Here is a 15,371-nt window from a genome sequence, read left to right on the forward strand (position 1 = left end):
TGTATGAAGCATATAAATAGAGTAAACAGACTATTTATTGTCAACGTGGCGTGCATTGATGTCGTTGCATGAGCATTAACACGACTGAGAATGATACATAGTGCACGCTTTCCACCGGCTACTGTGCCGAGTTACAGGCCGGGGCCACATGTCAAAATCCCTGCGCCATCGCAATAACCAACTCAACAAAGTCAAGATGATAAGTCTAAATGCTTGTTTGGTTAGGTATTTATGCATAGCGTCATTGGTGGAATCGCCGAGGCAGACTACGTACTTGTACGAAGTACGAGATACTGTAGTTGGAGTAACTCGGTGTAGGCCGTGTTTGTGTGGGCTCCCCTAGGCATTTGCTAGACTGCATCTAGCAAAGACAAATTCCTGCAGCTCAGCTTCTCCACACAATCTGATACTGCCTTGAAATGAGAGGGTTGGTTTAGGACCGCGGGCTAGTTTTGATTGGGCCTCTAGGGGAGCAGATCTGCGCCGCCCTGCGAACAATCGTGCCGTACATCAGATGGACCGGGCACGGCTGGGACGGAAAACGTGCTCCAAAACTTGGCGATTTGGGCATTGATTCGCATCCCTCCTTTTGAACGTAACGTTGGGAAACAAAGGCTGGCATTTCTTTTGCTAAACTTTTTGCGATTCTAGTGTCCCCTGCATCTTGAGAGTCAGAGGGTCAGACTAGCTTAGACAACTGCCGTGAACACTGGTTGGTGGATCGGAAGAAGCAGAAACAATCCTTCTTCTTTTGACCTTCCTTTGGTAGACGCCCAGTTTGAGTTACCTGTACAGCTGCCTTGTGTAGGCTAGAATTGATGCTTATTCATCGCGTTTAAGATTATCTGCCCACAAGTTGCGATTCATGACTAACCCATAAGCTGATTATCTCATACGATTCGCAAGCCTCTCGACAAGCTTCTAACGCGAAACATCACAAGTATGTCAATCCTCTTACCGCAAGGTCTAACCTCGATTGACGAAAGAGGCAGCTAGATAGATGTACTCCGTACAGTAAGCCTTTTATTAACGTTACAACTAACATGGGGTCAGGCACATGGAAAGGCATTGCAGAGACTCAAGCTGGCGACTAGCCGCCCAAGCCGAAGTTATGGATGGTTTAGCGCAGGGGCGAAGAGGAGCTGGGTAGCATGCAAAGTGCTTTGAAGTGCAACGGGAATGGGTTCGGAGGATTCCCTTGAACGGGGGCTGGGCTCCTCGTTTACGGAATATCGCAGGGTCAATGGCTCTAAAACAACTCCCACGCGGGTTCCGAAGTACTTCAAGTACAAACAAACAAGTAATGCTTCCATACGAGTATACGCCGGTGTTTATATAAAGTGTCTGGGTTTCCCCCCGTTGAAATCAAGAGAAGTTCATCACCATCAGTCTTCAGCCTTAGCAGCCTACGACAACCACCCGATCAAAATGCGCAGCTTCGACGCTCTCCTCCTCGCTGCCCTTGCGGCCTCGCCCGCTCTGGCTCGCCAGATTCCCGACAATGTCAAGAGCCTGTACAACTCGATCCGCGCTCAGGGCTCGTGCAAGAACATCCTCAAGGGTGGCTTCTACTCCCAGGAGGGTGACTCCAAGAGTAAGTCATTGAGGAACAACGACAAACGTGAAAGTTGTTTCGCTCTAGTCACTAACATGGGACTCAGACTTCGCCTACTGCGGTGACCACTTGAGCGACTACCGCATCATGTACCTCCAGGGCACTGGCGGCAACTTGGTCAACATGGATATTGACTGCGATGGTGCTCTCGGCACTGGTGATGGCAGTTGCGACAGCTCTGAAGATACTCAGGGCGAGACTAGCTTCAAGGATACCGTCGCCGGCTACAAGAAGGGCATCAAGGACCTCAACGCCTACGTTCACTCTTTTGTCGTTCTCGGTAACGAGGGCAAAAAGAGCGGCTACGTCACCTTCGACCCCACGTCTGTTCAGGTTGAGCCCTTGTCCATTGTCGCTGTTGTTTGCGGCAACCAGATGGTGAGCATTTCACTTGAGTATATCCCATATACATAACACACCAAGACTAACACTGCTATCAGTTCTACGGCGTCTGGGGTGACACCAACGGTGATGACGGCCCTCCCCTGGTTGGTGAGGTCTCCGACGCTCTTGGCCGCGCCTGCTACGGCAACGCTGTCAACGGCAACGCCGCCCATGATGCGAACGACGTTCTGTATATTGCCTTCACTGGTGGCGATGCCGTTCCCGGTGCCAACGGCGCCAACTGGGCTGCCAGCTCCTTCTCTGCCTTCGAGTCCTCCCTGGGTACTCTGGGTGACAAGCTCGTTGCCCGAATTGGCAGCTCTGGCGGCACTCCTCCCGCGTCCTCCACCACCGCAAAGCCCCCTGCCTCCACCACTAAGCCTCCAACTCAGCCTACCTGCTCCTGGACCGGCCACTGTGCCGGTGCCTCTTGCGGTAGCGACGACGACTGCTCTGATGACTTGACTTGCAACAACGGCAAGTGTGGCAACAGTGGGTCTACTTCTCCTCCTCCTCCTCCTCCTCCTAGCTGTTCTTGGGCCGGCCACTGCGCTGGTGCCTCTTGCAGTAGCGATGATGATTGTTCTGATGACTTGGCTTGCATTTCCAAGGTGTGCGCCGTTGACCCGAACAATTGATTCCGCGGCACTGGTATGGAGATTAAGAGGTGGTGTCTGTGGAGCTGGTGTTTTAGCATCTTCTGCATCTAATGGGTTGAAACTGGCTCTTACTTGATGACGACACTACCTGTTACGGGGTACGATGCATTTGTTCAAAGTACAAATGGTTTTTATATATTTTGTATATAGGCGGTTCCTTTTGCCGTCAATTGTACATAACTTTATGACAGCGTTGCGGAATAGCGTGGTTTTAAATGAAATAACTGTTGAAGAGCACTCCTCGTCTTCCTGCTGTGATTCTCGCTCGACTTTTTCTTCGTTTAAGCTTCAAAATACCTATTATTGGCTGCATGTTAGTGAGAGGGTTCCACATCTTATGTTACTGGAGTAGTGTGCCCCATAAGTAAATCGGATTCGATGTTAATACAAGTAGTCTACGGAGTTAGTATTGGGGGACTTCGGAAACATGTAATAAAGCGGCAACGCCGTAGTAGTTTCAGTTCGGCTTAAAATAACAACTATTGGTTGTTGTGAGGCATTAACCCCCTTGCAAAACCAAACAATGCCCACATTATTGAGACCGAACAATGGGTCGGATCACGTTCCGTAAATGTATCTTCAGACCGGCCCTACCGCCAAAATCGGCGGGTATTTCCAGGTCATGGCTATTACAGATGTGACCAAATTAACAAGTTTCATTCACCATCGCGCACAGTGCACCGTCACCTGATTCAACATGGAATAAAGGGGCATATAAGCATTTTGGCAGAGCAAAATCGTGCATTTCATATATACATTGCGAGTCATATATACATCCACATCTAGCGCATCGAAATCATCGCCGACAACAATATGTACAACCGGCGGCGACTAATCATATCAACAGCCCGATGCGCAGGCGTAAATAGAATGTGGTTGTGTCTGCAAGTCTCATGTTAGTCAAAGAGCAACAACAACAGTAACTAGCCAGAGAAGGTTGTCACATACCATCAAAAAACGTTTATATACAAGAAGGAAGCTCCTCACATCGCAGGAGTTTAGGCTCGCTTATGCGGAGGCGGGCTTCTTTGCAACGGGGATATCATTGGAGTACTTGAGGTTGCGGAGGTCCTTGACGGGAACATCGGCAGCGGCTCGCTTGACGGCGGCGCGGTCACCCTTTGCGATAGAGACGGGGACCGAGTTGGCATACTTCAGGTCGGTCAGGTCCTTCCACTCGGTACCAGTGCGCTTGAAGCTGGGGGCAGCGAGGGCGAGGCCGGAGAGGGCGACGGCGATGAAGGCGGCGGTCTTCATGATGGCTTCAAGGTGAAGAGTTGAAGTTGAAAATGTTTGGTATAGGGTTTGGTGTATAGAAGATCAGTCCAAGTCGTGTGCAATGCAAAATCCGGGGCAAATCCAGAGCGAGTCTGGGGAGCGAAGCTTTCCCTCCTATATATCCCAAGTTGCCTCCGAGCCAAGCATTCCGTCAGAGCACCTCATTCGACAGCTCATACCCCAGGTTTATCTCCTGCTCCAAGCAGGTTCGCGCGGGATGCATATAATATGCATTTTGACCGAAAGATGTGCCGACATGCCTCCCAATCAGGCAGGTGGATATTGTATTGTGTGGTCAGGCGCTAAAGCCTAATTTGCCCTGTTCTGGAAGCTTGCCGATGCTATTATACTGCTTGGAGGATGATATGAGCAAAAAGAAGACGAGAGTGAGGCAAATGAAGAGGTTGAGGCTCATGTGAGCTCTAATGAACAGTTATGGCGAGCTGATCGGCGGCATCAGAAGGGCGGCCGCGATCACGGAGCGTTTGTGGTGCTTTGGTGATCCGTGAAGCCGCGGGCGATCGACGACTCATGTACCCATGCGCATGAACCTCTAAGAACCTAGTTACATCACTTAATGTAAGGCACCTAACGCTTTGAGAGGTATAGCACTTGGCAGTACGGAGCATTTCGTAGGGTTGATCGGTTCCTTGGCTGCTCATGTGCCTGGGCCGTGCTTTTTAGTGGTGGGCGGTCCTATCCCCTGGATGATCGATCCACATCCTGCCAGTTCAAGCAACTACCGTATATGGAAATCACCAAATAGCCACGAAGCAAACAAGGCCGAGAGCAGAGGCCCGCTTTCATTGCTAAGCCAGATCAGAGAGAAAATACAACGATTGAAGGGTGTGTCTTACATATTTCATGCGGGGATTGTGAGAGGCTTATCAGGTATGACCGAGATATCAGAGAGGCAGGTAGAATGGCGCAATAGACGCATGCTCACTATGACTATTTGCTCTTGAACTACTAATTACTTGGCAATACGCACTGATACTTGCTATTCATTAGTCTTAACATATATTCCTAGGGCTCGGCAGCTCCCTTTCTTGATGACGCTGCAGAAGAAGCTGCATGCCTGAATGAAAGAGGCAGTGGTACATGCAACTGGAGAATGCTGGAGAATCAACGTTATCCCATATCACAAAACAAGTGATACTAGTATTCCATGTAGGATCGCAACTACCAATAAGGTTAAACTGAGGAGAACGCCTTGGCATTCCTATCCTTCCGCACAACAATGCTGAAAGCCACCGCTCATTCGCCAAGAATTTTATACACCATCTTCTCCCCGCTGATTGGCCGCATATAGTCCTCATTACGGCTTGTATCTGATCTCTTTGACACCATGCCACTACCCAAGAGCTCAAAACCATCCGGCACGATCCTCTCCAGTCCTCCCGGCATAAGTCGTAAAGGATTAGGCTCCAGCTTCACCTTGCCATCCGCCGCCGCCGTGCTCAGGAAGTTGAAGAACTTTGTGGCAAACACGCGGGCATCGGGATTAGCGGCAATAATCGCACCTTTCATACGTATTAGCGATATGAAGTTATGATATCATGTAAGCAGGAACACTGAATATCCTTTCGACGTACCGTTATAACCAATCTCATGACCCAATCCTTCCCACACGGCGCCGTAGATGGGCTTCACGCGCAACTCTGAGGGATCATATTGCCCGCCCTTGGGTCCACGAAATACGGCCATTTTTGCATTGTCATTCAAGGTGTTGTTAACACTGTACACGCTCTCTCCCTCAGAAATGCTGTCCACAGCCCGGTCGATACCTTTGCCCTCTGTGGCCTCTTTCACTTTTTCAACCCAGTTGGGGTCGCGGTAGTCAACCAGCACGTCGTAATTATACGGGGCTTTGCGAAGGAAATCATGCTTGGAAGCACTCGCTGCGCCTATGAGACGGATTTTGCGACCAGAAGCGCGAGCTGAAAGCTGGACTAGCTGGGCTGCGTATAGGCCAAGAGAGGTGGAGGCGCTGTAGATGAGTACATTGGTAACATCATTCGCGGTGCCCACAGAGGAATTGACTTGACCATCAAATGGACAGGGGAGGCCGAGACGACTAAAGACTCCTTGAGCGGCTGTCAATCCACACATGCTAACGGCCGAAGCAGCCTCGAGCGACATGCTATCCGGCACCGACCACAACAGGTCATATGGGGCAGTGATGTACTCGGCAAACGCTCCTGGACGATCATTTGTAGAGCAAGCTTTAAGCAAAAGACTGTTAGCTTACATGTACTTGTCTCATTTTACCATTCGAAATAGCATGTATTGCGTAATATGAGTACACTTACCGCCCTGATGGAATCCTGCTACACGGGTGCCGATTTTGGTACGGAGATCGGACAAGGATTCAAGATTAGGCCCAACAGAAGTAATGATACCGGCAAAATCTGTTCCAATGATGCGTTGATCTTGTTCCGCAATGGGGTGCACGGCGTAGATGGCGTCTACCGGGTTGAGAGCCACGGCATGAACACGAATCAGGACTTCGCCGTCACGGGGTTGGGGAATGGGAAGCTCTTGAACAGAGACGTCTTTAGTTGCGGGTGTGAGAACGAGGGCCTTCATGTTGATGACTAGTTTCTGGCAATAAGTTAGGTTCAAAGAACAAACAAACAATGTCTAGCAGTGAATCTTACATGGAAGACTTCGAAAAAGCTGCTGCGGGGTGATGGTCGAATAGTATGTAGATCAGACGGGATGTTGCTAAAGCACTGAAGGATCACACGGAGAGTTTTACCACAAAAGGAAATGCTTGATCTCTTCCTCTAGAGTCGGAGCTCAAATACCAATTGGTGATCCTACCTATTTAATAGGATTCGCTCGAAAGCGCCATTTGTAAGCCTCAGTGCTAGCACAACCTCTAAACTGTGACTACGACAATACCAAATGCAGACTCAATATGCAGATTTTTTTGCTGGCAAATCATGAAAACACGATAAAACAAGTTGATGCAAAATGCCTCAAGTGTAAGCGCTATATGAATTGCTTGATAATTCGAAATTGATTGCATTTCTAATGAAGCGTGCCATTTGATCAAAATCTGAGCATTATGACATAGCCCTGTCGTTTTAGACTCTGAATAGTGAGGATGGCGCAGGACGGCGTAGGGCGAGTATCGCCGAGGCTATCTGTGCAATATCCGGATTCGGATTCGATCGAAAAGCCTCTGCGCGTCAAGCAGTGGTTACAGGTCTTCCTCTTAAGGCTATCCTTTCGAGTCCTGCACAACGCTCTTGATTAGGCTAGCATTATTTGATGGCTGTCCTTAACCGAGGAGTTGAAGTACAGTAGGGCTGATAGCTTAGAGAGTGGAATCTACGCTATTTAGAAGGCGAAGGATCATGTTTAACGTCACGCGTCATTCAGTTTTTTCATTATATGAAATAGGAATCTCTCTCTGCTAACTCTTAAAGACACATGCTCTCGGACTCAGCTTGTCCTTAACCTCAACTTAGTTGAGCTATAATGAGTTGGTAGTATTGGAATAAGCATTGAACATCATATACAAAGTCTCTCTATGCATGCGTTCAATAATACTGTACCAACAAGGGTGGGTGCCCACCTGACTGGCCGTATTCTGGTAGCTCCTCTCGCCTATGTCAACCTCCACCTTACTCCGCCAACTACTCCCAGTTATCTCCGATACGTGACTTGCTGGAGATTTCTCTCCTGCTACTATGACCGATGATTAGAACTCTCACCCTTTAGGCGAATAAAAAGCTTATTATACACTTGCGCCACAGTAAGCACGATATGCTACACATAGGAGCCAAGGGAGCCTTGAGTACATCAAGCTAGGCAGAGGTTATTGCCAATAGATCTTGCTTCGCTCTTATGTAAGCACGAGTTCGTTGCTACTGTAGCAGTTTTTTCGTACGTATCTCTCGTCCGCGTAATACTCCGGACTCCGGGACTCCGTATCCTGGTCAGACTCTCCAGCTCGAACATTAAACTCTTGCTCATTCACAAGTACCTAAGTAATATCTCGCAATAATTTCCCGTCTGGGATCACAACAACTCTGGTTGAAGTCATACATCCGCTTTGACGGCTAGTTCATTGAAACTAGCCACCCTGACTCAGTTATCGGTTCAGCCATTTCAAGAATGGTTCGCTCAGTGAGCCGTAGCAAGGGCTGTGCTCGCTGTTTGCAACGCAAAGTCAAGGTGGAACCACCCTACTGCATCAAGACTTTTGCTTGTGCAATTAATTGGCTAACACTTGATGCTATCTAAAGTGTGATGAGAAACTACCTCAGTGCTCTCAGTGCCAACGTATGCGACGACCCTGCCCAGGGCCGTTGACAGGCACAATCTTTGTCCATGCGGTGGCAACAGATCGCGGCCCAAAGGCCGAAAAGGCAAAGAAGATACAGATTGCAACTACGCATCAAGAGTTTCCGATAGTTGCTGCAACTGTGAGACAATTTCAGCATGCACGAATGCCATTGGCCGAATTCCCCAATATATATCAGCCGTCAGTTGCTCCTGCGTTTGACCAGCTATTTTTGTCGACCTTTATCGACTCGTTTGCGAAGCCTAGTGCTGGCTCTGATCCTCATCAGTCATGGATGAAACACCTCCATGAGTTTCTGGTCACCGGCGATGCTCCAATCAAACACTCAATACGAGCCGCGGCTACCGCTTACCATGGTAGAGTTGCTCAAAATGCAGCTGCTCAACGCGCAGCCGAGCATTGCTACATTGCCGCTCTGCGAACCCAACGCGCCAGAATAACCCCTTACTTGAATTGTTCTGCTTCCCATTACGTTCCTGATGATCAAGAAATATTTACGTCAATGATGCTGCTGTACTTTGAACTCATCTGTCCATCCTCGACTGCTAGCTGGCTTAAACACCTACACGGAGTCACCAGCTTGCTACAGTTAAGAGGCGCAGAAAGTTGCCAGGTTGGCGGAATGCACCTTCTGTTTCGCTCTTTAAGATTTCTCGAGGTAACTTTTTTTTTTTTTTTTTTGGCATTTATCTTCCTGGAGTGGCAAACTAACCCGGCAATTTGCACTGCTCTGTCATATAGGCGTACTCGTCATTTCGAAAACGAAGACCGTCAGTATTCGCATCCGAAGCATGGCGCACGATCCCTTTCGCAATATCGGGGAAAAGTGATACGGATAGACTCGTCGATATTCTTTTGTTGGCTCCAAACCTTTTTAACGACATGGGATTCGATGACAACCACTTCCTTGATACAAGCTCTGCCGTTTCCATCGAAGGTCTTTCTGCTGAGCTGAGTGTATATAAGGAGCGATATATAAATAGCATTCTCCTTGCTCACGAAGCAAATCGCAATATGGACGAAAGCCCCGACGATGACGAGGCTGATGATTGCAATGAGTGCACCGCATGGATCGACGGGGGAGGTGACTTTTGTACGGCGATGCCAGAGTCATTATTCTATTCTGCCAGGATTCTTGTTGACCATGTTACCTTCAGAGGGAACATGAAATCTTGCGAAGAGCATCGCATTGCTGAACAGTTGATTTATGCCTCTCTACTGTTTAGAATTGCGGAGGTGTCGCAAGTTGAAGGTAAAACACAGCTGAATGCTGGATCCTGTGTACAGCTAGCGTTCTGCCTCGAGGTTGTTGGATCCTTTAGTCTTTCATCCACATGCAGAGAGCAAGCACGACTACACTTGCAGAAACTAGGATGGGAAAATGTGAATGTATTAGGTTGATATTTCTCCAGGGAACTAGCCAGCTTATATATTTAATGAATCATGAAATAAATAACTCAACATAATCATCTATTAGTATTATCTAATAATAGAACTACAGGTTCATCCGTATGTAGTTAGTAAGATAGATGGATGGAAACAAATTGGCTCATTAAAGCCAGAAGTCGCTCGCGGCCATTACAAATATGCCCAAACACCTATAGCTCCTTCGTCACGTCTTGTTATTTGTCAGCTGGGTTGTATCTTTTCATTGCCTCACTGATGGCTGTGAGCTGTTGCGAGATCGAGTTCCCCATGATAGCTGGCACATGATCATTCATGGTATCGGCATAATGAGGTCGCCGACGGGTAGATTCGTTCACGGGTAAATTGAGTGCATTCAGTAGCCTGGGGGTTGGACCTCAACCTGTAGGTTACATCTTTACAATTCGCTTCTTCGAGGGCCATCGCCGTTTTTTGCCTTGATGACATAGCTGATGAGCTCATCTGACACAGATCAAATATTACCTTAATGCAGTGGTGAGAAAATTATCTCTTGATTATAAATAGCTGATAGAGATGTATTATGGCGTTATTAATCGTATTTTATGGGCACCAAAAGTTGACCACCATTAATGTGGTCTTGAAGGATACGATCGAGCTCAAATTCTACCTGTAATGATCGTTGCCGCCATTCGAGGCAGATTGCTCGACTTTGAAGCCAGTCAGGTGTGAATAGTTCCATTTCCAAACCTTGTTGGTGATAGACATGAGTATCCTGCTCGATCTGGTTATCTGCAGGTCGATGTGATATGTGCGTATGACCAAGAAGGTAGTACATTAAGTCACCATTGCTCATCAATAGCCCGTCTATTCCGGCTGGCTTAGCGTAATACGCAATAAAGTGACTTCCGATGGCGTCCGGAATCAGTACTGAGATGGTACGTAATGCAGGGCTTGGGTACCGTTCCAGCGATGCTTGTCGCAAGAGGCTGTTGTTGACCTCAAAGGAATGCCATGTTTCGAGGCTGGCAGCGTAGACGAGGCCATCATATAGGCCTTGCCGTCCAACATGTTTCATCAGCTGTGCGATCCAAAGAAGCCACGAGGGCTGAGGACTACATTGTCCCACTACGTAAAGCATAGGCAGAGCAACGTTTTCAACATCTTCACATGATAAAGCAGCTGGATTCTGTGAGCTGCTGCTATTCGGCAAGTTTGCTTTAAAGGCCCCTTCTGTCGCTGCAAACTGCATTGTTTCGTAAAAATGCAGATATGCTAAATGTTTGTGTGCCTCTGAGTTTTGCCCATTTTCGAGTATTGATAATAGCCAAAAGGTTCGCCCCAAAAGAAAGCTGCAGAGAGTTGCGGAAGCATCGTATGGTGTTGCTGTCTCGTGGAGAAGAGGCGGGATTGTAAAGGTTTGAAGGTTTGCTTCATCTGGATCGGCTGTGTCTGAAGCCAAAGGTAGCAAAATTGTTTTGTTGGAGTTTCTCCATGCTCGTAATTTTTGCTGCAGCCAGTGGATTTTGGTAAGTGCCATTGACTTCGAATATCGCGGTACCAAACTCCAAATAAGATCCTCCAAGCCCGACTCAGACAAGAGATTAAGAAGGGTTTGTCTTAAAAATGAGGGCGTTGTACAGGCTTCATTACATGTGAATGCCTGTCGTGTTGAAGGAATCTTGTTTTGAAGAGGTAGTGCCATGAATCGCATCCAGCTCAGACCTTGAAGAGCTGTGTCGAGGCAGTCTACAGTAGGGACACTAGCTGTTTGTGGATTCGATACGCTACCTTTATAGATGTCGAAATAATGGTTTGCTGAACCTATATGACCGCATGCTGCTGTTATGTTACCTGCAAAACACTTATACCAAACTCTGTTAGGTATTGGATCATCTGAGTGAGCTTGGGTGGAATCGGGGTTCGCACCTCGAAATAGGCCATTAGTATCAGCGTCGAAATAAGAATATCCTGAATTTTCTTTGCCTCCTCAAAATTGCGGCTCAACTCTTGAAGAGCTAACGTGTATGATTGAATGGCAATCACTTTTGTGTCCAGCCCACGATCCTGGTCGTTCTCTCCCGGCATCGACATCATCAACAAAGCGCGATGCATGCTTCCAAGTGAAGAAAACATCATGTAGAGGTACTCGATACCCCATGCTTCTTCGCATAGGCGATCTCTCCAGAACCACATATGATCTGCTGGAAACAGGACTGGCAATGTGCGGAAGAGAAACTGGTGATAGGCCAATACCTCTCGAGCCCCTGAGAGTGGTCGTTGAGATGGACGCGGATTGCTGGGCAAACCCACAAGCGGTAGGCCATCGTTGCGAAAAAGATGATGTGGATAATTGAGTGCCTCTCCAAGTGACGCCGACGAAGATGCGAAATCTGGAGAGAGAGATTGTGTGTTGCTCAGAGCTGAAGACGCTCCATGACGGTTACCGCGCCGCTGAGATTCGCGTACTTGAACTTGCTTTTTGGGAAGATAGCCCGCACATTCGATATTCCCAGTTTCACAACGCTCACATTCGGGTTTTCGCTCGTCACACTTGACATGTCGTGCCCTGCAAGTAAGGCAGCCTGTACGTCTCCTACGTTTCTCTGTCATCTTCACAATGCTCGCTCTTCAAACAAGTATAGGTGGGACAGCGCTCATTGTTGTACTATCGAGTTAATCGATTGAAGCGAGATAGCCGATAACTAACTCAGGTTATTAAGCAGGTTTCAATATTCGACCGAATTTGACCGAACTAGTGTTAGGACGCCACCGCTCTGACTGCCGGCAGCCACAACTAGGCGCGACGTGGAGCCGAGAGAATTGCCCTAGCAGTTTACGGTATTTGCACACGATGGTGCTTATTGGCTCTCCGCGGAGATGTAAAACCATGCCTCAAGAGGGAATGTGTTCCGGTTCCATTAATCAGCTAAAGACTATACGATGGATGAATAATGTTCGAGATGACGATGGAAACTCCATGATGAACAGCAATACAGAAGAAGATGAAGTTTGGCTGATGCAAGGTAGTTGGCAAAAGCCTATAAAGGACAAGATGTCGGTGCCATCGGTTTGGAGATTGCCTCAGACAGCAAGCAACAGCAAGCACCAGCATTAACATTCAAGCAATATTCGCATAACTACATCTCTTCAAAAAGTCATAACAAACACTTTGTCTTACAAAAAACTCAAATCACAATGGCTTCCCGATCCAACAACTCTGTGGTCATCATCGGTTCCGGCCCTGGAATTGGTTCCCACACTGCTGCGATCTTCGCTTCCAAAAGATTCAACAAAGTGGCTCTTGTGGCTAGAAACCCAGTCCAATTGGAGAAGGATGCTGCTTTCGTAAACAGCGCTGCTCCAGGACAGGTCGAGGTCAAGACTTATCCCACCGACATCACCGATAGCAAGAGGCTTGAGACTACTCTTGCGCAGATCACCAATGATCTTGGAACCCCAGAATTCGTCTTGTTCAACGCTGCTATCATTGCCCTGACTCCCCTGCTGGAATTTGACGATGAGAGCATCCTTCAGGACTTTAAGATCTCCACTATTGCCCTTCACAACACCGCCAAGTGGGCAATTCCTCAGCTCTCCGCTCTGGCTAAGCAGGACTCCACTGCTAAGCCCACTCTGATGGTCACCAACTCTCACCTTCCTGAGACTCCTCTTGAGGACCTCTTCTCCCTCTCTCTTACGAAGGCTTCTCAGAAAAACCTTACTGTGTCACTTCGCCAGAAGTTTGCCGATTCGGGCATCCACATTTGCTTGCTGGCGGTTGCTGGTAATGTTGCAGACGAGAACCCCAATCTCAACAACAAGAACGTCTCAAGCAAGGCATGGGATTTGTATAGCCAGGAGAAGAGCGCTTGGACCGAGGAGATCCGAATTAACCCATAAATGAGCGGAAATGACCAGCAATTAGTTAGTTGAGCGAAAAGTCGCTATATAGACATTGGTACTTAGACATTGTTAGAGATATACTGTTAGAGATGAACAAACAAAATTACTAATACCTTAACCGAGTCGTAAAAGTGCATTTGCTTGTATTTTTTTCTTTCTTTTTCTTTTGTGTGTATAAGTACATTGCGTGCCATATATTGTCAGTTTCACAGCTCGTATTAATGAATTTAGCAGATAATTGTTATTTACTCGCGTCACCATTGTTGAGTAACATACCAGAGTATCTCAGGTACCAAAATATACAACTTGACAGAATTATTCTCCCAAATTTTACCTAAGGAGGTGGGATTAAATCAAGGCCTTTGACCGTCAAATGAAACGAGTCATTCCGCGAATAGGATCCAGCAACATCCAAATCCAGTCGACCTTTCTCACATTCTTCAAAGTCCAGCTCCTGGATGAGCAGCTCTCCATCTTTGTCCCAGCTCGGCCCAGCGAGAACCTTGCCAAAGGGCGAAATAATACACGAACCTCCGCCGCTGATGAACTTTCCCTCCCGCTTTACCTCGCTGATCCACTCCGGCAGCTGATCATCGCGGACAGCTTGGTTGGAGCTGACGACGAAAGTCCGTCCCTCGAATCCGATTGTCTGCATCAGAGGAAGCCATGTTGGCCTCCCGTCCGCAGTCGGGGCGAGATATAGGTTCACATTCTGCTGATACAACGCCTGGCGCAAGAGGGGCATGTAGTTCTCCCAGCAGATGGCAGCGGCGAGGCAGATCTTGACTCCTTTAATAGTTGTGCTCACGGCTTTAAGAGACCGAGGTTGGCCCTGGCCCCAAACAAGTCTCTCACTTCCCGTAGGAAGAACTTTGCGTCGTTTTCCAACGATTCCTTTGGCCGGATCGACATATACCACGGAGCAGTATAGCGTACCTCCAGATCGCTCCAATACGCCGGTGACGACATAGACTCCAGTCTCGTGGGCAATTCTTTCTAGCTCCTCTCGTATACCGTCTCCACGCACTCCGTTCTCGTTGGTAGGTAGTCGGCGACTGACCCAATCCTCGTCACCACCTTCGGGGGTATCTCCGAGATCAATGGCCCCCTGAAAATACGACAGGTATTGGTGATAGCCATCTGGAGTACGCTCGCCAATCTTAGCACCAAATGTTGCCGATCGGGGATATCCGCCCAAATAAACCTCTGGGAAAAGAATGAGGTCAACGCTTTCGGCGGCAGCCTCTTTGACCTTTGTCTCAAGTTGTTTGAGAGTGTTGGCTGTTGTGTCAAGGGTTCGGCTCTGCGCTGCAGCAATCTTGAGAAATTTTGGCATGCTTGGTTATTTACTTCTCTTTGTATAGTGTTGGCAATGTTCTGAATAATATAGGACTGATAATGTTTGAAGGTTTGATGAAACCTTATCGAACAATGTATTAAGGATGGAGCCGTAACTGTGTAAGATCCCTAAATAAGATTCGTGGCAGCTTTCAGTCTTTTATTCAAACTCCATATTAACAAATATCACCATTCCCCGCAATATCACTAGATGCATCTCCTCCAACCATAGGTGATGATCCTGGGGTAAATCTCCAGTTGCTTCCTCTACATCCGCCGGCCGTTGCCTGCGAGAAAGACGAGATAAGCGAGACAGACGGGGATTTTGTATTGGCTGTGCCCCTCACTCTCCCTACTTTGTCTTGCCCCTCCATCCATTAGGCAATTTTGAGCGTAATCATAGCCTCAATCAGCCTGCAGATTATTTCCTAATAGTGCGATGTATTGTTATATATAACAATTAATATTTAGTGATCCTCTTTTAAGGTCA

The 15,371-nt window shown here is 47.8% G+C and overlaps 7 protein-coding genes across 7 annotated transcripts; 3 read left to right on the forward strand and 4 right to left on the reverse strand.

Moving 5' to 3' along the window:
• Positions 1 to 1,405: 1,405 nt before the first annotated feature.
• TRIVIDRAFT_111479 (glycoside hydrolase family 75 protein) lies at positions 1,406 to 2,894 on the forward strand (the record flags this gene model as incomplete). Its single annotated transcript, XM_014096117.1, has 3 exons — positions 1,406 to 1,594; positions 1,662 to 1,993; positions 2,056 to 2,894. The coding sequence occupies 3 exons, from the start codon at positions 1,429 to 1,431 to the stop codon at positions 2,635 to 2,637; spliced, it is 1,080 nt and encodes a 359-aa protein (XP_013951592.1).
• Positions 2,895 to 3,357: 463 nt separating this feature from the next.
• Positions 3,358 to 4,009, reverse strand: TRIVIDRAFT_82898 (uncharacterized protein; the record flags this gene model as incomplete). Its single annotated transcript, XM_014096019.1, has 2 exons — positions 3,358 to 3,540; positions 3,607 to 4,009. The coding sequence occupies one exon, from the start codon at positions 3,913 to 3,915 to the stop codon at positions 3,667 to 3,669; it is 249 nt and encodes an 82-aa protein (XP_013951494.1).
• Positions 4,010 to 5,193: 1,184 nt separating this feature from the next.
• On the reverse strand, positions 5,194 to 6,525 carry TRIVIDRAFT_57243 (uncharacterized protein; the record flags this gene model as incomplete). Its single annotated transcript, XM_014096020.1, has 3 exons — positions 5,194 to 5,459; positions 5,532 to 6,161; positions 6,249 to 6,525. 3 exons carry the CDS (start codon positions 6,523 to 6,525, stop codon positions 5,194 to 5,196), a joined length of 1,173 nt encoding a protein of 390 aa, XP_013951495.1.
• A 1,539-nt stretch (positions 6,526 to 8,064) lies between these two features.
• TRIVIDRAFT_205899 (uncharacterized protein) lies at positions 8,065 to 9,576 on the forward strand (the record flags this gene model as incomplete). The annotated part of the gene is made up of 4 exons (XM_014096021.1): positions 8,065 to 8,076; positions 8,196 to 8,912; positions 8,996 to 9,506; positions 9,542 to 9,576. The coding sequence occupies 4 exons, from the start codon at positions 8,065 to 8,067 to the stop codon at positions 9,574 to 9,576; spliced, it is 1,275 nt and encodes a 424-aa protein (XP_013951496.1).
• A 653-nt stretch (positions 9,577 to 10,229) lies between these two features.
• Positions 10,230 to 12,250, reverse strand: TRIVIDRAFT_205900 (uncharacterized protein; the record flags this gene model as incomplete). The annotated part of the gene is made up of 2 exons (XM_014096022.1): positions 10,230 to 11,404; positions 11,509 to 12,250. The coding sequence occupies 2 exons, from the start codon at positions 12,248 to 12,250 to the stop codon at positions 10,230 to 10,232; spliced, it is 1,917 nt and encodes a 638-aa protein (XP_013951497.1).
• Positions 12,251 to 12,835: 585 nt separating this feature from the next.
• TRIVIDRAFT_183578 (uncharacterized protein) lies at positions 12,836 to 13,654 on the forward strand (the record flags this gene model as incomplete). The annotated part of the gene is made up of 1 exon (XM_014096023.1): positions 12,836 to 13,654. The coding sequence occupies one exon, from the start codon at positions 12,836 to 12,838 to the stop codon at positions 13,538 to 13,540; it is 705 nt and encodes a 234-aa protein (XP_013951498.1).
• A 223-nt stretch (positions 13,655 to 13,877) lies between these two features.
• TRIVIDRAFT_57245 (uncharacterized protein) lies at positions 13,878 to 14,879 on the reverse strand (the record flags this gene model as incomplete). The annotated part of the gene is made up of 1 exon (XM_014096024.1): positions 13,878 to 14,879. The coding sequence occupies one exon, from the start codon at positions 14,877 to 14,879 to the stop codon at positions 13,878 to 13,880; it is 1,002 nt and encodes a 333-aa protein (XP_013951499.1).
• Positions 14,880 to 15,371: the final 492 nt, after the last annotated feature.

Source organism: Trichoderma virens (assembly GCF_000170995.1).
Source record: "Trichoderma virens Gv29-8 chromosome Unknown TRIVIscaffold_89, whole genome shotgun sequence".
Classification (NCBI taxonomy): domain Eukaryota; kingdom Fungi; phylum Ascomycota; class Sordariomycetes; order Hypocreales; family Hypocreaceae; genus Trichoderma; species Trichoderma virens.